Source organism: Microcaecilia unicolor, chromosome 5 (genome assembly GCF_901765095.1).
Source record: "Microcaecilia unicolor chromosome 5, aMicUni1.1, whole genome shotgun sequence".
In the NCBI taxonomy this organism is placed as follows: domain Eukaryota; kingdom Metazoa; phylum Chordata; class Amphibia; order Gymnophiona; family Siphonopidae; genus Microcaecilia; species Microcaecilia unicolor.
Window position 1 is genome coordinate 94,739,699 of NC_044035.1, and position 21,092 is coordinate 94,760,790.

The following is a 21,092-nucleotide window of genomic DNA, read 5'->3' on the forward strand; positions in this document are numbered from 1 at the left end:
CTGTAAAGGGCTAAAATATAAATCCACATACGCGACCACTTTTTCATACATCTGCATGCAGCTATGGAACGCACTACCGAAGGCCACAAAAACAACGCAAGACCTAACCATCTTCCAAAGGCTACTGAAAACAGATCTTTTCAAGAAGGCATACCATTAACATCCATCTTAAATACTAAATAATAACACTATACACGATCTATACAAAACCGAACTCTTATCACATGACTGATGAAACTCTCTGATATCAATGAGCAAGTACTACCACTTTAAACCTATGTTGAAAAGAGACTCTCTATAGTCGATGACCCAATGTATGTTACAATCCAATCTATTACTCAGGAACCTTCATGCAATACCATAATTTATTCTTCTTTATCATGTATGTATGCACATGGTATATATATGTTTCAATCATTTTTATTGATGACATCCCACATGAAATATATTCCACTTTCCAAATATACAAAACCATAGGCATGTACATATAGGTTTGTCAATTAATACATAGAACTACATTTGTCATCAAACTTTTGTATTAATTCCTCCCCCCACCCCTTGATGCAGAAGTTAGCAATATATACTAGCATTACCAAACCCAACATGTTTCCAGGAATCCTGGGAAAAACACAACCTTGCTTCATACTATTTACAATGAACCTTTTGCTACCCTTCCTTCTTCCTACTTGCCGTTAAGTTTAACATTTTAAGCTTGCCAACTTTTTAACAACCATTTGGTACATCAATCCTTCCAACATTATCAAAACTACCATGCAGTAACATCCCTAATTAACTACTAGTCTCCATACTTTCCGATTGGTCTGATTTCTAATCCCGGTTCGATTCTCCCCCCCTCCCCCCCACGTACATTCCATTCCATCCCCCCACCCCACCCTTTCTCTCTGCAGTTAGTAATTCAATCTCTTATTTATTTGTCCATCTAAGTTCAAATATTTAACAGATAGCTTCTGGCCTTCGGGTTCATGGTATCCCAAAATGGGCTCCATCTTTGCTGGAATTTGATGCCTTGGATAGTGTCAAATCCTTTTATGCCCATACGTTCCATACGGAGCATAAACAGCATTCGGGCACGCCATTGTTGCCATGTGGGGTATTTGTGGGATGTCCACTCCGCTAAGATGGACTGTTTTCCAACAATTATGGACCTCTGCACAAACGCAGTATATCCTGTTTTTTTTTTAGGGTCCCAGGTAAGGGTGTCCAAACAGCAGGTCTGGGTTACAATACCATCTCTGTTTCCACATCTTAGCGACATGAGTGGTGATCAATTTCCAGAACCTCTGGACGCCAACACAGGTCCAAAACATGTGGCCCAAAGTCGCCCCACTCTTTCCACATTTCAGGCACTCCCCCCACGGTGAGAGCCCCATGTGAAAGGCTCTACGCGGAGGAATGTGCAAACGTAAAGCCATTTTATATTGTAATTCCCAATGTTGCGTCCCAATGTTGCGTTTTCTGATCGCCAATATGTAGGATTTCAGCTGCGCTTCTGTGACCGTCGCTTGGAGGTCTGTTGACCACAACTGCGCCAATTTACGATATTCCAACTCTGGGACTGTGTCTCGTATGTGCCTATGGTGGTAAGACATTGGCACTCTGTGTTGTGATTCAAGAGAGAAGGCTGATGATAGTTCCTCCTGAACGTCTTCTGTCAGAGACGTCCATGATAACGATGATATGTAACGGCGTAGTTGTGTATAGTAGAACTTGTCACTTTCTGGAATGTCATATTCAGCTTGCAGGTCCCGAAATGGTTTCACATGACCCTCCCTGGTCACCACCTGTAGCAAATATACGATTCCTTTAGTCTTCCACCTTTGAAATACTGAGTACATCTGTCCTGGTATAAATGCATGGTTATCACATATTTGTATGTACAGCGTTACCTTGGGGGTAAAGTGATGCAAACGGTAGATCCACCCCCAAACTGCTCTTGCAGTCTTCAGGATCCCAGAATGTTGTAAGGCTGGCGGTTTAGGTGCTCCCGTCCCATGTAGATGGTTACTGAAGTGAGTCCCCAATGAGAGGCTCAACTCCAGATCTGTATTGGCAAAGTCGTTAGTATTCCTATACCAGTCATTGATTGTCCTCATGCCGCTGGCGACATTTAGATATCTCAGGTTTAGAAGGCCAAGTCCTCCATACTCCACTAGTATACTTAGTGTGGCGATCGGGAGACGTGCCTTTTTCCCCTTCCAGAGGAACTTCTGCAGCTGTGAGTTATGAATTTGTTCTTCCTTCTGTTGCAAATAAATCGGGATGGTTTGGAAAATATAAATCCACTTGGGCGCTACTATCATATTGTATAAAGCAATCCGCCCTAGCAGTGAAACCGGAAGTGTAGCCCAGGCTTGTAGCTTTGCTTTACTTTCAGCCAGTAACCGTTTTATATTTAGTTCATATAAACGTTCTAGGTTGGTTGGTATTTGCACTCCTAGATATTTGATGGATGTTTCTGCCCACCGAAGGGGGAATTTAGTTTTCCAACCTGGATGCTCTCCTTTCACGATTTCAAGGGCCGAGGATTTGGTCAAGTTCAGTGTGAAGCCCGAGATCTTGCTGAAACATTCAATCTCTGCAAGCAATGTCTTCATGGATCCGGGCGGGTCCGTCACTGTTAATAGCAAGTCGTCTACAAATGCCATCACTTTCACCTCCTGCCCAGCAACTGAGATTCCTTTAATTTCATTTTTTTTCCTAAGCGCACAGAGCAGTGGTTCCATTGCTAGCACAAATAAGGCCGGTGAGAGGGGGCAACCTTGTCTAGTGCCTCTTAATATTTCGAACCCCTGTTCTCTTATGCCATTTACCAGAACACTAGCTCCCGGGTTGCAATAAAAAGTTCTGACTGCCTGCTGGAACCATCCTGTTACTCCCGCTGCCGTTAACATGCAAAATAAGTAGTCCCATCCAACCCAATCAAATGCCTTGTCAGCATCCAGGCTAACCACTGCAGCTGGGTCCCCTTCTCCCTGGCTTGTCGCCATTGCTAGGAGCAGGCGGTGTACATTGTGTGTTGCCTGCCTACCTCGTACAAATCCAACCTGATCTTTGCCTATTAGTTTGGGTAGAATTTGCACATGGTATATATATATATATATATATATATATATATATATATATATATATATATATATATATATATATCATGATCTGTTCCGTATATGCTATGTTCCATGTATGTTATCATGTATGTATGCACCTTAACGCAATACCATTTGTCATCCTGTTACCTGGAAATGGCAACCGCCATTACGGCAAATGTAAGCCACATTGAGCCTGCAAATTGATAGCACCCAATTACTGGTGCTAACTGGCTCGTTAATTAAATTGCAAGCACAAATTGGATGCGCACCCATATTTGCACATGCGTAAGTGGTAGATAAGCGAGTAAACAATATTCTGTAAGGGTGCATGTAAGTAGCATAGAAATGCCAAGAGAGAATTCATATGGGTGCATAATGGGCAGCGCTGCCACTTACCATGCAACCATCTATGGGGCCCTTTTACTAAGGTGCATCAAAAAAATAGGCTACGATAGTGTAGGCGCATATTTTGGGCACACAGAGATCCATTTTTCAGCGTCCCTGTAAAAAAGGCCTTTTTAAAATTTTTTGTCGAAAATGGACGTGCGGCAAAATAAAAATTGGCGCACATCCATTTTAAGACTGAGACCTTACCACCAGCCATTGACTTAGCGGTAAGGTCTCACACGTTAATTGTACAGTAATCATCTACATGTGTAAAATGACGATTACCACCCAATTTCTGCCACGCAGCAGAAAATAAAAATTATATTCCAGCGCCTGTAGCGGACACACACCTCAAAAATTTAATTACTGCAAGGGTCTCACTGTAGCTGGGCAGTAACTCAAAACTGATGCACGTTGGGCACACACAGGCACGTATGTGGCTTAGTAAAAGGGCCCGTATATAGCTACTATATGGTAAACTGTATTGTAGAAAAGCATTAGTATCATAGCAATGTTATTTGAATGTTCTAATTGTGTGCTTATTAGATACTCCATCGCTGTTATGCTGACGTCATATTATATCTCTGTTATTTGAATTTCAGTGCCATTAAATGTGTATATCTCTGATCCTGTTTCATGGCATTCTTATTAGGTTTCAATGTGCTGTTTTCAAGTTTTCCTCTTTCATTGTATTTATGTTTATACTTGTACATTTTTGCTATTGTTAAGCTGTTAACAAAATTGTAAGTTTGATGTTAAACTGTGCCTATTGTACACCGCCTTAGGTGAATCTCTTCATAAAGGTGGTTAATAAATCCAAATAAATAAATAAACTTAACACGTGTCCTTGCTGCATTTAGATGTCCTCAGTTATGTCAGGTCAATGGTTGGTGTAACAGCATGCACCTAACTATAATGTGCACTAATGCACATAGTGCCTGCTTGTGTGCAATTAATGCACAGGCATTTCCAGGGATGGGCTCTAAATTTAGGTGCAGAAGTTCTGATTCGTACTACCACACACATGCATCAATATATGCCTGCTTCAGATCAGGAGTAACTTTGTACAGAAGCTTTCAGAAGCTGTTGTATAAAGGCAAATACATTTATATGTTGTCTTTATAAAATAAACTTCTCAAAACTCAATAGGTTTACCACTGGAGAGCGTTATGGAGCAATTCTAGATAGGAAGGTGCTTCCATTTAGGTGCCTCAATGCTACACAGTGAGAACCTGTTCTATGAATGGCATCTGAACACCCAGATTCTATTACAGAACACTAGGAAAACCTGGCATTGGTGTGTCGTACATTAACACACCCACAGGTACACCAGCCGTAATCCTGGCATAACTGCGGATGTCTAAATGCGGCATGGACATTTGAAACTTACAGTAATTGGGAGCCCTGCCCTTGCTCCAGCCATGTGTACCACACCTTTCCGTTTACTCGCTGTGCCACTTGCGCACATCTTACAGAATGGCACTTAGGCATAAGTGCTAGTATTCTGTACATCAGGAGTCCACAACCCAGCCTGGTTTTTGGAATTTCCACAATGAATATGTATGAGATCTATTTGCATGCAATGGAAGCAGTGGATGCAAATAGATCTCATACATATTCATTGTGGAAATCCTGAAAACCAGGCTGGGGTATGGACCTGGAAGACTGGATTTCAAGAGCTCTGATGTACATGAATCCATTCAAGGAATGCATAAATGTGGGTACCCAGTTATAGATTTGTCGTTTAAGGATTTAATACACTGAAACCTTCTGCTCAGTGTGCTGCTGCGGCTAGGAAAGCGAATAGAATGTTGGGTATTATTAGGAAAGGTATGGAAAACAGGTGTGAGGATGTTATAATGCCATTGTATCGCTCCATAGTGCAACCGCACCTTGAGTATTGTGTTCAATTCTGGTCGCCGCATCTCAAGAAAGATATAGTAGAATTGGAAAAGGTGCAGCGAAGGGCGACTAAAATGATAGTGGGGATGGGACGACTTCCCTATGAAGAAACACTACGGAGGCTAGGGCCTTTCAGCTTGGAGAAGAGACGGCTGAGGGGAGACATGATAGAGGCATATAAAATAATGAGTGGAGTGGAACAGGTGGATGTGAAGCGTCTGTTCACGCTTTCCAAAAATACTAGGACTAGGGGGCATGCAATGAAACTACAGTGTAGTAAATTTAAAACAAATCGGAGAAAATTTTTCTTCACCCAACGCACAATTAAACTCTGGAATTCGTTGCCGGAGAACGTGGTGAAGGCGGTTAGCTTGGCAGAGTTTAAAAAGGGGTTAGATGGTTTCCTAAAGGACAAGTCCATAAACCACTACTAAATGGACTTGGAAAAAATCCACAATTCCAGGAATAACATGTATAGAATGTTTGTACATTTGGGAGCTTGCCAGGTGCCCTTGGCCTGGATTGGCCGCTGTCGTGGACAGGATGCTAGGCTCAATGGACCCTTGGTCTTTTCCAGGTGTGGCATTACTTATGTACTTATGTACAGTTTTCTGGGAGTATTTATAGTACCATCAATGCCTCTATAAAATAAACGTAACATATGTGCCTATGTTGTTTACCCTGTTGTACAATCTCTGTGACCACACTAGGCAGCTGCAAGCTGTACTCATGCTACACTCCCTTTTTACCCACAGGAAATACAGTGGTTAAAGTCCATAGAAGATAATATCAAAGTGATGTTTGAAGTTCAAAGGAAGCAAGATTTCAAAGGTGTATTCCATTGAGTACACCAAATGTTCAAGGACATTCTTTACATTAGGCACACATTTCCAAAATGTGTTTGTATCTATGTTTGATTGATGTGTGTGTGTTTTACAATGAAGTGTGTCATGCCCTGTACCAGAGAAGGATTTTGCACGCATATATTTGAGAAAGAGCTTGAATGGTGTATGTCTAATGATGCTGGTGACAGAGACACTAACGTTTGTATGAGTGTGCACATGTATGTTGGTATATATGTCTTAAAGGGAGTCTGTGTGTCAGACAAGGAGGCAGTGTGCGTTTGAGAAATGCTGTGTACAGTGCACTCCATTTAACTGCACGTCGGATAAGCGCATGCTCTGTTTAACTGCATACCGTACTTCGGTCCCGTTTTTGGCGCCATCACTTTCTAAGGGGACAAACTTTGGTTTAGCGCACCACTGATAAGAGCAAGATTCGCTTATATGCATGGTTTAAGACCACTCCTCTGCAGGAAAGACTCCACATAAGCGCACGCACGGAATATGGAAGCCGATTGGCACGTGACAAAGGGGCGGTAAATTTGAAATCTCGTTGATTAACTGCCACAAGCAGTATAAGCAAAAGAAAGTTGTTAGAGTGTACACTACAGTCATCGTCGTCGTCGCGCAACTGTAAGACTTTAACTGGCTGAATGAATAGAAGTTCTTAAAAAATTAAAAAACAAACAAAGTCAAGCATCTATTGCTAAAGAATATGGTGTCAATCCCAGTCAAATTTTACGTATCTTGAAGCAGAAAGATCAGCTTCTGGAAGACTGGCAAAACAATACAAATCCACACAGGAAACGAAAATGGGCGGGAAAAGCTGAGGAAGTAGAAGATGCTCTTCTTCGGTGGTTTTCTCAAGTCAGGAGCAGACAGTTTCCTGTCAGTGGTCCACTGCTTATGGAGAAAGCTAATCAGCTAGCCGAAAGTCTTGGACTAACTGAATTCAAAGCCACTGTTGGATGGTTGGAAAGATGGAAGGAGAGGAACAACATAAAATTCAAGAAACAGCATGGTGAAAAACAAGACGCTGATGACTTTGATGCTGAAAATTGGGTTGTTTCAGTTCTTCCTACCAACTTGAACAAGTTTGCACCTCGTGACATTTTCAATGCTGACGAAAATGGTCTCTACTGGCAAGCGATTCCTGATGGAACACTTGCATTCAAACAAGCCGAAACTACAGGAAGTAAAACGTCGAAGGACCGACTGACGATCCTCCTTTGCTGCAATATGGATGGGAGTGAGAAGTCGGAACCACTCGTCATTGGAAAGAGCAAACAGTCCCGTTGCTTCAAGAATGTTAAGTGACTTCCTGTGTCAAACGAGGCTAACTCAAATTCATGGATGACTGGGGAAATTTGGAAGCAGTGGCTAAAGAAGTTAGACAATAGAATGCGGGCACAAAAGTGTCAGATTTTGTTGCTTTGTGATAATTGTGCTGCACACAGTGATGATGTCAGGCTGTCTAACGTCAAGGTGGTCTTCCTGCCACCAAACACTACCTCTCTGATCCAACCTATGGATCAGGGCATAATAGCCAATTTCAAAAAACATTATCGGGCTCTTGTGCTACGTCGTCTGATGAGCATTATGGATGACCAGACTGGCAAGGATAAACGTGCTGTTGAACTGGCTCGTAATCTAGCACTGTTGGATTCCCTACATATGCAGAAAGAAGCCTGGAATCATGTTACAAAGGCAACCATTGTGAACTGCTACAAGTGGGCAAGCTTGTGGAGAGGGATGAAACAGTTGCAGCTGTTGCAAACGAGTCAGATGAACAGGCTATTGACATTTCAGCCGGTGTTACTGAAGAGGAGTTTCATCACTACGTAGCTGTTGATTACGATCTACAAACAGCTGACGATAGCACTGATGTCGAGATATGCACCTACATGCAGGCAATGGCTGATGATGAAACAGATGATGAAATGAGCAGCGAGGCACATGCTGACGAAATTCAACAACTCCTGTCACTTTTGCAAGAGCGCTGTCTTAATTTGGAAACTGAAATATTATTACAACCACTATGATTTGAGACCTGCACCTCAGTTGACTAAATCTAAGCACACTATATAGAATCTGGGCATAAGTGTGCATTGGCACTTAATGTAGTTTAGTAAAAGGGCCCCTTAGATAGACCTGAATGTAACTTGCCTTGAGCTACAAATGAAAAAGGTGTGAACTAAATTAAAAAAAAATAAATACTAGTGGATGATATTATAACCAGGACCATCACCAAGGAGCAGAAACCCCAGGCAAGGGTACTTTTGGAACTCTACCATATGGGACCATCTTCTTGTGACTAGATCTTGCTCTACCATTAAGCAAACTGGGCTGCTACTGGTGAGCCTAAAGAGTGTATGCTCACATCAGGAGAGTGGGGGAAAGGGAAGAGAATTTGGAAGGGGACTGGTAGTGCATGATTGACCCTGCTCTACTCTGCTATCTCATTCACTTAGCTCACTGCCCCATGTTGCTCATCTGCGGGGAAAAGGAGAACTTCAAAAGACCGTCTGGTTATGGAAATATGAAGGATCCAGAGGGATGACAAAAGGGTAACAACTGACTATTGTAAAATTACCCCTAATCAGCTATGTGAAGTTATTTTTGAGTGATTGGCTAACAGGATGAAACCCATATTGATAGGATACTCTGAAAATGTCTACAAACATGCTTGTACCAATTTTAGGGCTAACAGCTGTGAATGCTGATAGACATTTCTTCAAAGTTGCCATGTCTTTCATTCTTACACTCTAGTAAGAGAATAAATGAAATCTGAAAATTTCAGGCCTCCAAAACTAACTGCCTTTTCATCTCTCCTTATAATGGGTCAATTCAGCAAGCTGAAGAGTAGTAAATCACCGGGACCTGATGGTATTCATCCCAGAGTATTAATAGAACTAAAAAATGAACTTGCGGAGCTACTGTTAGAAATATGCAATCTGTCCCTAAAATCGAGTGTAATACCGGAAGACTGGAGGGTAGCCAATGTTACTCCGATTTTTAAGAAAGGTTCCAGAGGAGATCCGGGAAATTATAGACCGGTGAGTCTGACGTCGGTGCCGGGCAAGATGGTGGAGGCTATTATTAAGAATAAATTGCAGAGCATATACAAAAACATGGACTGATGAGACAAAGTCAGCACGGATTTAGTGAAGGGAAGTCTTGCCTCACCAATCTAATGCATTTTTTTGAGGGGGTAAGCCAACATGTGGACAATGGGGAGCCGGTTGATATTGTATATCTGGATTTTCAGAAGGCGTTTGACAAAGTGCCGCACGAAAGACTCCTGAAGAAATTGCAGAGTCATGGAATCGGAGGTAGGGTATTATTATGGATTAAGAACTGGTTGAAAGATAGGAAGCAGAGAGTAGGATTGCGTGGCCAGTATTCTCAGTGGAGGAGGGTAGTTAGTGGGGTCCCGCAGGGGTCTGTGCTGGGTCCGTTGCTTTTTAATGTATTTATAAATGACCTAGAGATGGGAATAACTAGTGAGGTAATTAAATTCGCCGATGACACAAAATTATTCAGGGTCGTCAAGTCGCAGGAGGAATGTGAACGATTACAGGAGGACCTTGCGAGACTGGGAGAATGGGCGTGCAAGTGGCAGATGAAGTTCAATGTTGACAAGTGCAAAGTGATGCATGTGGGTAAGAGGAACCCGAATTATAGCTACGTCTTGCAAGGTTCCGCGTTAGGAGTTACGGATCAAGAAAGGGATCTGGGTGTCGTCGTCGATGATACGCTGAAACCTTCTGCTCAGTGTGCTGCTGCGGCTAGGAAAGCGAATAGAATGTTGGGTGTTATTAGGAAGGGTATGGAGTCCAGGTGTGCGGATGTTATAATGCCGTTGTATCGCTCCATGGTGCGACCGCACCTGGAGTATTGTGTTCAGTACTGGTCTCCGTATCTCAAAAAGATATAGTAGAATTGGAAAAGGTACAGCGAAGGGCGACGAAAATGATAGTGGGGATGGGACGACTTTCCTATGAAGAGAGGCTGAGAAGGCTAGGGCTTTTCAGCTTGGAGAAGAGACGGCTGAGGGGAGATATGATAGAAGTGTATAAAATAATGAGTGGAATGGATCGGGTGGATGTGAAGCGACTGTTCACGCTATCCAAAAATACTAGGACTAGAGGGCATGAGTTGAAGCTACAGTGTGGTAAATTTAAAACGAATCGGAGAAATTTTTCTTCACCCAACGTGTAATTAGACTCTGGAATTCATTGCCGGAGAACGAGGGTACGGGCGGTTAGCTTGACGGAGTTTAAAAAGGGGTTAGATAGATTCCTAAAGGACAAGTCCATAGACCGCTATTAAATGGACTGGAAAAATTCCTCATTTTTAGGTATAACTTGTCTGGAATGTTTTTACGTTTGGGGAGCGTGCCAGGTGCCCTTGACCTGGATTGGCCACTGTCGGTGACAGGATGCTGGGCTAGATGGACCTTTGGTCTTTCCCAGTATGGCACTACTTATGTACTTATGTACTTATGTACTTATGTACTTCCACTTGTTTCTATACATGGTGGGGGAGAGAGATTTTTCTTTTGTATTTCTTTATTTTTATTTATTAGGATTTATTCACCGCCTTTTTGAAGAAATTCACTCAAGGTGGTGTGCAGCAGATGGGTCAAATGTCCTAGACATCTAAATTATTTAAAGGTTTCTATCCTTAAGGGGCCCTTTTACTAAAGAGTTGCTATGCAGTAACAGGCTTGCCATGCGGCAGATTGGAACTACTGCAGGCCCAATGTGGCGTCCGGTGGTAGTTCCACCCCCAGCGAGTGGCATTTCTGGCACTACCAGAAATTTCAGAAAAATATTAATGCAGGGGGTTACTCGCCGGTAACTGGGCAGCACCATGTGAAGCCCAGTTTCTATCAGGTTAATGTGGGTGCCCTTACCACCACCTCAGTGGGTGGTGGTAAGTGCTCATCACGAAATGGCCACATGGTAAGTGCAAACTTACCACATGGCCATTTCTTTTTTCGGGCTTTATACCTGCTGCAGTAAAAAGGGCCTCAGCGCATGGTAAAAATGGCCGCCACTTACTGTAGGTGCTTTTCTATAAATGCTGTAGCACACAACTACAAAGGGGGTGTGCCCATGGGCAGATCAGGGGTGTATCTTGCAGTTGTGCATGAAGGTAATAGAATACTATCACTTATGCGTGCAACTGCCAACTTTCGGTGGGACCATTTACAGCAGCCTTTGACCTGGTGTAAATGCTCGTGCCTAAAGTTAGGCACATACATGCCAACTTATGATTCTATCATGGCAATTTCACACACAATTGCTGTTACAGAATTGGTGCTTAGTGCCTATATTTTTCATACCTACGTTTTGGTACATTTTCTTAAATTTACCCTATAAGTTGTGCCATTGAATATAAGAACCTAACTTATGTGTATACTTAAGTGCCTACTGTAGATGTTTAGGTGCGGATATTGGGTGCCTACCGGGCTGGTGTTCAAAACAAATAAAACGTCTGAAAAATGTCATAAGATGGTTGATTGACAATTTTCTCATTAAAAAGAAAAGGTCCAAGTTATGATTTTCGACACTGTGCCCACATTTCAAGGGGGCATGCGGGTGGGACATGGCTAGCACCAAAAGACAGCCATTTTTCTGTAATAATGAAACAAAATGAAAACTTCTAGGGCCAAAATTAAAACATTTTTGGCTAGACCTGTTTCAATCACGAATAAGTGACCAAAATGTGCCCTAAGTGACCAAATGACTACTGCAGTAATTAAGGCATAATTCCCCTTACTCCACTAATGGTCCCAGACCCTCTCCCACCCCCCACCCCCCAAGATGCAATAATGACAGAACATACCAGGCTCTATGACAGCTTCAGATATGATAGCCATTCCTGTTACAGCAGCAGACAGGTCCCATGAGTAGCCTAGTGGTTAGGGCAGTGGACTATAAAGAAGGGGTTCCAGGCACATATCCCACTCTAACTGGTACACGTATGGTGGAATGTGTGAGCCCTCCAGAAACCAATAATACCTACTGTACCTACATATAGGTGACAACTCCAAGCTTCAGGGCTATTGTAGTGGTGTACAGTGAGGTACAGTAGGTATTTTCTGCTCCTGGAGGGCTAACCATATGGTGAGATGTGTACCTGAGACCTTTTATGTGAAGTCTTCTGCAGTGCCCCCTAGACTGTCCTACTGCTCTGCTGGGATGTCTATGTGGCCAGTCTATTAAGAATGAGGGGGGCCCCCAGTCATCCCAATAGCTGGTTTGGGTGTTTTTTCCTCAAATGTCCCCCCCCCCCCCAAAAAAAATGCACTGAGCACAAAACATCTAGAAAAACGCGATTTCCAAACCAAAAAGATGGACTTTTTCCATAGGCGTAGTTTGACTGTTTCATTTGGGGGGGCAAAGAATGGGCGGAGCATATTAGCATATCATTTGCATATCCCAGTCCCATCCATCTCTTGCTCCTTCCCTCTGCTCCCCAACCCTCCCAGTTCCATCCATCTTCTGTTCCTTCCCTCTGCTCACCATCCCTCCGTCCCATCCATCTTCTGCTCCTTCCCTCTGCTGTGCCTGACCTCTCCCAATCCCATCCATCTCCTGGTCCATCCCTCTGCTCCCCACCCCTCGCAGTCCCATCCATCTCTTGCTCCTTCCCTCTGCTTCCCACCCCTCCCAGTCCCATTCATCTCCTGCTCCTTCCCTCTGCTTCCCACCCCTCCCAGTCCCATCCATCTTTTGCTCCTTCCCTCTGCTTCCCACCCCTCCCAGTCCCATTCATCTCCTGCTCCTTCCCTCTGCTCCCCACCCCTCCCAGTCCCATTCATCTCCTGCTCCTTCCCACCCCTCCCAGTCCCATCCATCTCCTGCTCCTTCCCTCTGCTTCCCACCCCTCCCAGTCCCATCCATCTCTTGCTCCTTCCCTCTGCTTCCCACCCCTCCCAGTCCCATTCATCTCCTGCTCCTTCCCTCTGCTTCCCACCCCTCCCAGTCCCATCCATCTTTTGCTCCTTCCCTCTGCTTCCCACCCCTCCCAGTCCCATTCATCTCCTGCTCCTTCCCTCTGCTTCCCACCCCTCCCAGTCCCATCCCTCCCAGTCCCATCCATCTCTTGCTCCTTCCCTCTGCTTCCCACCCCTCCCAGTCCCATTCATCTCCTGCTCCTTCCCTCTGCTTCCCACCCCTCCCAGTCCCATTCATTTCTTGCTCCTTCCCTCTGCTTCCCACCCCTCCCAGTCCCATCCATCTTTTGCTCCTTCCCTCTGCTTCCCACCCCTCCCAGTCCCATTCATCTCCTGCTCCTTCCCTCTGCTTCCCACCCCTCCCAGTCCCATCCCTCCCAGTCCCATCCATCTCTTGCTCTTCCCTCTGCTTCCCACCCCTCCCAGTCCCATTCATCTCCTGCTCCTTCCCTCTGCTTCCCACCCCTCCCAGTCCCATTCATTTCTTGCTCCTTCCCTCTGCTTCCCACCCCCTCCCAGTCCCATCCATCTCTTGCTCCTTCCCTCTGCTTCCCACCCCTCCCATTCATCTCCTGCTCCTTCCCTCTGCTTCCCACCCCTCCCAGTCCCATTCATTTCTTGCTCCTTCCCTCTGCTTCCCACCCCTCCCAGTCCCATCCATCTCTTGCTCCTTCCCTCTGCTTCCCACCCCTCCCAGTCCCATCCATCTTCCCTCTGCTCCCCCCCCCGAGGTCCAAGATGGTGACTCCGTTTACCCCCTCGCTTCCTCCCTCCCTCCCTCCGGTGCAGGCAACAGTCTTCAGCTTTTCCAGCGTTCCTGGCAGCGGTAGCGATGTACACGCTGCCTTCGGTTTGCCCCGGAAGCCTTCTCTTCAAGTTCCTGTTCCCACCTATGCGGGAACAGGAACTTGAAGAGAAGGCTTCGGGGCAGAGCCAAAGGCAGCGTGTACAACGCTACCGCTGCCAGGAACGCTGGAAGACTGCTGCCTGCGCTGGAGGGAGGGAGGAAGAGAGAGAGAGGGGTAGACAGACACGCTCCTCTCCGTCCGCTTGGCTTCCCTGCCCTCTCTGTCTGCGTCCCGCCCGAAAGGAAATGACGTCAGAGGAAGGCGGGACGCAGATAGAGAGGGCAGGGAAGCCAAGCGGACCGAGAGGAGCGCGTGCCTGCATGTGGTTTTTTTTTTTTTTTTAACTAATGGCGCGGCGGCGCCTCGCGTCGTTTGGGGGGGCATTGCCCCCCCTCGCCCCCCCCAGTCTACGCCTATGACTTTTTCAGGTTTAAAAATGGCTATGTTCACCACTCGATTTTTGGATGATTTTAGCAAAACATCCAAAATTAGACTTTAGAAGTTTTATCGAAAATGCCCCTCTGTATGTCCAGCATATACTTTTGGCCATAAGTACCAGGTTATACCTGGCTTTGTCACATTAAGCCCAAATGTATATGCTAGACAATATCTGTGTTTTGCCTAGAGTAGGTGCATAGTGAGCCTTGCCCCTGGAACACCTTTTCAACCCCCCCTTCGTGCCCTTTTTTCCATACATACCAAACTAGGCATACACTGGAGTGTGTACTTAGTTTTATACATGCAGCTGCAATGAAAACAAAACTCAAGCGGCATTTAGATATCCCACACAGTGCCAAATGTGCCGTTTGAAAATCAACCTGTCAGCGTTTATCGGTATCCAGAGCACAGGCACCATTGCTGGGTATCTTTTCAATAGAATGAAATATGCACACTTGTGCACCTGAGGAGACTTCAGTGGGGAAAAGGGTGGAGGATACAAAGCAGTCCAATAGAGGGGTGAGAGATTACTAAAGGAAGTGCTGCTTTTCCGGTGTTTGTACAATAATAATGTAATATATGGTAACATATATGAAATGTTTTTTTTCTGGGGCTATGGGGGGAGGCTGTTCCAGGTTTTTGATGGATGCTGCTGGCTGGAAAAGGTTTAAAGTTTAGTTTGGGAATTGTTAATGGTGAAGAAAGTGTGAGATGTTTCTTAAATGTGGTTTTATTTTTCAAGAAATAAACCATGATTAGGTGGGGATTGTACTTTAAAATGTTCCTTTCTGTTTTGGGTACAAGTCAGGTTAAAATTGACTTTGAAATTCTCTGTATAGGAAGTTTTGCATTTACTTCTATGGGGGAGGGAGATTCCAAACAGATCAGAGGAAAAAAAACAGTCTTTAGCTGACAAGCTGATTGGTTGAGTGATGTCAGGTGTTCCTCTGTGGGGGTGAGTTGCCAGCAGTGTTGCCAGGTGGGCGGTTTTACCGCCCAATTGGGCGGTTTTCCGCGACCCGCCGCGGGAAATTTTTGCCCGCGGCGGGGTGCGGTTTTTTGGGCTGGTTTTTGTGCTTCGGGCGGTTTTTTCGGCCGCGGGGGGGGCGGGGTTAGTGACGTTTTTGGGTGGGGTTAATGACGTTTTGGCGGGGTTAGTGACGTGGGAGGCGGGGCCGATGACGGGGAGGCGGGGCCGATGACGGGGAGGCGGGGCCGATGACGTGAGAGGCGGGGCCGATGACGGGGAGGCGGGGCCGGTGACGTGGGAGGCGGGGCCGGTGACGGCGGGGGCGGGGTTGATGACGGCGGGGGCGGGGGTGATGACGCGGGGGTGGGGGTGTCAGGGGCGGGGTTTGTGTTTGGGCGGTTTTTGGGCTGTTTTTTGGGCTCCAGTGGGCTGGAAAAAAATTTTCCACCTGGCAACCCTGGTTGCCAGGGAGACTGCTGAGTGAACTGAAGACCAGAGCTGCAGTGCAGAGCAGAGAATGACTGGGAGAGAAACGTATGCTGAGTGTGTGAAATGTAGGAGGAATAAAAGTACATTTTGTGAGTTTAAAGTGAAATAAGTGGCATTGAAAAAGGGTACTTTGATATTGAAAGTGAGCTGAGTGAATGTTCCAGTATAGCCCTGAATTTCAAGAGATAAGTGATTTACCATTTTAGGGTGAGAGAGGCTTTGATTTGTGGTGGGAATTGTACTACATGAGAAAGCCTATAAGAGTGTCAGGAAAAAGTGTGTAAGGATTTTAAGTATGACACAGGGGAAAGACTGGAGGTGACTGATATTTGGAGAAAGTTGCTAGTAGGCAGTGTCTGTGTGGAAGGTGTGTTTTGTGCACATGTTCTGATTGCAGAACAAGGTTTGTCAGGTGGCAGATTAAGCACTGCTTGTGTATGAGTGTGCTGTATTCTCCAGATGGATCTGATAGCTGTGCAGGGAAATGTTATGCTTATATGTGAAGTCTGTGAGATGCAATGTTGAATCACCATTTGAATATGGAATGGGTTACTGTGTGAGATCTCTGAATGCAGTGTGAAGCCTGCTGGATTTTAGAACAGGGAATCAATAGTGAGAAATAGGTTTTGTAGTGAGAAAACCTTTAACTTATTTTATTTCAAATAGAAAGTGTGGCCACAGTATTGAGAGCTGATTAATTGTCACCAGAGTGGAGTCAGTTCCTGGACAAGCAGGGAGTTTTAAGGGCTTTGCCTCCATTTATTTTCTTTATAAGTGAGGTTTTAGGAAGAAGAATTCTGTAGATCATCCGCTGAAGGATTTCCAGATGAGCTCCAACGCAAGAAAGACATCATCTAAATAAATTCAACTACAGCTAAGTGACTGCCAAGGGTGTGAACGGAATATATTACTTTTTCACAACATTTTAAGGGCAAACAAAGGAACAGACCATCAGGTATTAAAAATCCATGAGATCCCTGCAAAAACACCAATAGTGCACACAAAGAGACCAATTTTTACATCAGGAAAGAGAATAACCACAAATATCTGATTTTGAGAGTAAAGGACGAGGTTAGTTTATTTGTTCCACTCCCTCGGCTGTGAGTGTGTGTTCCCTGGATATTCGCCACAACTACAATCAACAGGTATCTGGGAGCACGTCACTACAGTCCAGCCGAGAGGGGTGGTAACAATAACCCTTGTTTAAATTGTTGGCATCAGAAGTGCTTTATCAGTGCTTATCGGTTAAACCTAAATTCAGAAGTCCTAATAATAAATTAGTAAACAGGCTCAATTCATATCCAATAAACGTTCCATAAGCTCAAAATCTATGGTATCAATCAGCAACGTTGGTCGCCAATGAAGTATTTGGCAAAAAATTGGGGGGTTGATCCTTGATAAAGCCAGCAGGCGAAACCTGATTTCATGTTGGACCATATGAATCCCCGGAGCTGACATTCTAAGCTATGTTATTGCTTCATTAAGCTAAGACATTAATCTATAATTTTATAAGCTGATTGCAAGTTGCATTGGTTAAACTAATCTTTAAAGAATCATGAAGGAATTTTGAAAAGCAATATTATATTTACATTTTAAAAAATCAGAACAGTGACGACATTGGAGGGAAATTCAATGTGAGACGCACCCCCCTTTTGAAAATTCCTGGCTACACCACTATAGATTGCTGTTCCAAACCCCTCCACATTTAGTCTGTTCTTCCCCAGCATCCTTCTTCACCTTGGTCTGTCTCTCTTTTCAAGCTTATGCTTCACTTCTGTCTTTCTAGTTCCCACATCACCCTCCTTTTCACCAACCCCAATTTCCTCCACACATTCATTGCTTTTTCCCACAGCTCCCCTTCTAGTTAATTTTCCCTAGCTCCCGCTCCATCTCTTTCTTTCTTTCCCCACCTCCTACTTAGTCTTTTTCTCTCTCTTCCTGGCTCGAGTGATCTTCTTCCAGGTCCAACTTCCAGGTCTTCTAAGGCCCTGTGCATGTTTGGGAAGGAGCTAAACCAGTGCAGAGAGAACTCATCTCATGAGCCAGTAGTTACAAAAAAGGCTAATACCACATGCTGTGGACAGGAGAGGAGCCAGCAGTGGGAAACGTGATCAGATACCATAAGCTTATCCAGGAGCTGGTCCCACACTGCAGGAAAAGAAAGCTGGCCTTGGTAGCCCACAGCAAGAATTTGGTTGGTGGCAGGAAGTGGAGCTAACTGCTTGTGGAAGCAAAGGAAGGGCTGGGGGTTCAATTTGCCTTCTTCCATGGCCATTACCTCTGTGCCACTGAAATAGCCTCTGCTGGAGCAGAACAGCAGCAGCAGTATGGAACCACTGAGAACCAGAATGTTTAAAGAGTTGACCCAGTGCTCAGAGCAGGGTGATTAAGTTGGAAGCTTTAGGTCAGAGCTGGCAATCTTATGTACGTCCATAGCAAAATGTCCCCCATTGCATGAATAGCTCTCTAAAGCACTAGCCCCACCCTATACTGTGGGGGTTGTAGTGGTGTCCTATACACCTGTGTGCCAGTTACATACCTTGGCTGAATTTGTATTGTGTCTTGGGACTTGATAGCTGCATGCTCGGGATGTTCATTGGATGGCACACCCACCTTAACCCACTGATCGGAGAATCCTGGCACAACGTTTTCTTTTGCCTGCAGAAACAATTATGAAGGCAATTGATTATCCTCTGCCAGTAGATGAAGATGTTCTGAATCTTATAAAGCTCTGTCAAACCAGGAACTATATTATAGGAAACAGGTCTTATACAATGATTTATCCCTGACAACAAAAGTACAAAATGTTTCTGCGTTCTGCTAATACAATTCTGTGCTACTTAGAAAACAGTCACAATAATGCCAACAGTCCAACTACAGGTACAAAAAGTCCCACATACTCTGTACAATATGTCTGAATTGTCCCCACATACTAAAGCCATCTTGCTATCAGATACAGTTCTTAGCCCTTTTGGTGCTTAGCAAAGGACATATGTATTATTAATAATTTCAGGCTTTTATTTCATTCAGGATTGCTTAGGTTCCAAAGGGTTGTCATTCTCCAGTTATAACTGTACATGCTGCAGTTTCCTGTGTCAGGTTAAAATGTTGGTTTGGGGTATGGGATTCAAGGTCATCAGCATACCATACAACAATCATGACAGATTCTTGAAACCAACTACTCACCAAGATAATGGAGCAACACATTCACTCCATTGACATCTCTTGAGCAAGTCAATTGGGGGCAATTTTCATACTGACTGCAGGGATGCAAGGCCGATTTTTGGCCGTCCTCAACTGCTTTCCATCACGGGGATGACCAAAGTTCCTGGGCAGGGCCGGTCTTAGGCAGAGGCGACCAAGGCGACCGCATAGGGCCCCGCGCCTAAGGGGGCCCCGCACAGCGCCTCAACTCTGCCTCGCTTGTGCCTCTGCTCCGACCTCCGCCGCTGCTCGCCTTAGTCGCCTGAGATGATCCCCATTCCCGCGGCTCGGCCACTCCGCTCCCGCCACCACCGGCGCGGCATCCACCCCCGACTTGGGCCCGCTACTAATTGTAGTGGACTTGAACTAAATAATTTCTGGGGAGGGGAGGTTTCATGATAGCATTGTGCTTATTATTTCAATCAGTTTTTTTTGTACAAGTTTAGCTTCATTTGTCTTTATTTGAAATTTCATAAATAAAAAAATGTTCTAAAAATGGAATAATCTTATCAATGGGGTGGAGCTAGGGTGGGCTAGGGTAGGCGGGGCTAGGATGGGGCCCCACCAAATTGGTCTGCATAGGGCCCCGCACTTGCAAAGACCGGCCCTGTTCCTGGGGGTGTGTCGGAAGCATAGTGAAGGCGGGACTGGGGCGTGCTTAACACATGGGCGTCCTCGGCCGATAATGGAAAAAAGAAGGGCGTCCCTGATGAACACTTGGCCGACTTTACTTGGTCCATTTTTTCTTGCGACCAAGCCTCAAAAAGGTGCCCGAACTTACCAGATGACCACCGGAGGGAATCGGGGATGACCTCCCCTTACTCCCCCAGTGTCACTAACCCCCTCCCACCCTAAAAAAAAAAACCTTTAAAAATATTTTTTTCCAGCCTCAAATTTCATACCCAGCTCCCTGACAGCAGTATGCAGGTCCGTGGAGCAGTTTTAGTGGGTGCAGTGCACTTCAGCCAGGCGGACCCAGGCCCATCCCCCCCTACCTGTTACACTTGTGGTGGTAAATGTGAGCCCTTCAGCACTCACCAGAAACCCACTGTACCCACATGTAGGTGCCCCCCTTCACCCCTTAGGGCTATGGTAGTGTTGTACAGTTGTGGAGAGTGTGTTTTGGGAGCGATTTGGGGGGCTCAGCACTCAAGGTAAGGGAGCTATGCACCTGGGAGCAATTTCTGAAGTCCACTGCAGTGCCCCCTAGGGTGCCCAGTTGGTGTCCTGGCATGTCAGGGGGACCAGTGCACTACGAATGCTGGCTCCTCCCACGACCAAAGGGCTTGCATTTGGTTGTTTCTGAGATGGGCATCCTCGGTTTCCATTATCACTGAAAACCGGAGACGACCATCTCTAAGGACAACCATCTCTAGGGTCGACCTAAATGTTGAGATTTGGGCGTCCCCGACCGTATTATTGAAACGAAAGATGGATGCCCATCTTGTTTCGATATTACGGGTTTCCCCACCCCTTCGCCGGAACATCCTGCGAGGATGTCCTCAGGAAAACTTGGGCGCCCCATTCGATTATGCCCCTCTATGTGATCTCCTATACCGCAAAGCTAGTCCAGATCTGCAGCATTTCATACATGTTAATCACTTGCCTCCTATGCTAGATTAACAGTCATATAACAAGCTTTAACAACGAACAGATGCCAAAATTTTCAATTATAGTATGCAAATCAGAAAGTACTGGCAAGGCTGTAGGTTTGATGACTGGAGATCTACTTGGACAAGGTATACACAGCAAGTGTTATGTTTCCTTTCCTATACGGAATTGTATCTCTTATCCTACTTTGTTTAAAATTTGACTTTATTTTTGTAAACTGCCATGATGGTACAGTATTTCCATTGGAGATATATCAAATCTAAATAAACAAAAAAAGAAATTATTTAAGGAAAATAAACTTGGGGATTTATTTTACTTTAAATATTT

The 21,092-nt window shown here is 45.0% G+C and overlaps 1 protein-coding gene across 1 annotated transcript in view; it reads right to left on the reverse strand.

The window, feature by feature from the left end:
- The window catches only part of FAM13C (family with sequence similarity 13 member C), a 342,788-nt gene that overhangs the window by 264,489 nt on the left and 57,207 nt on the right, over nt 1-21,092 (reverse strand). The window contains exon 3 of the mRNA XM_030204830.1: nt 18,490-18,608. Within this exon, the coding sequence (XP_030060690.1) occupies nt 18,490-18,608 (119 nt within the window). The remainder of the gene's footprint in view (nt 1-18,489; nt 18,609-21,092) is intronic.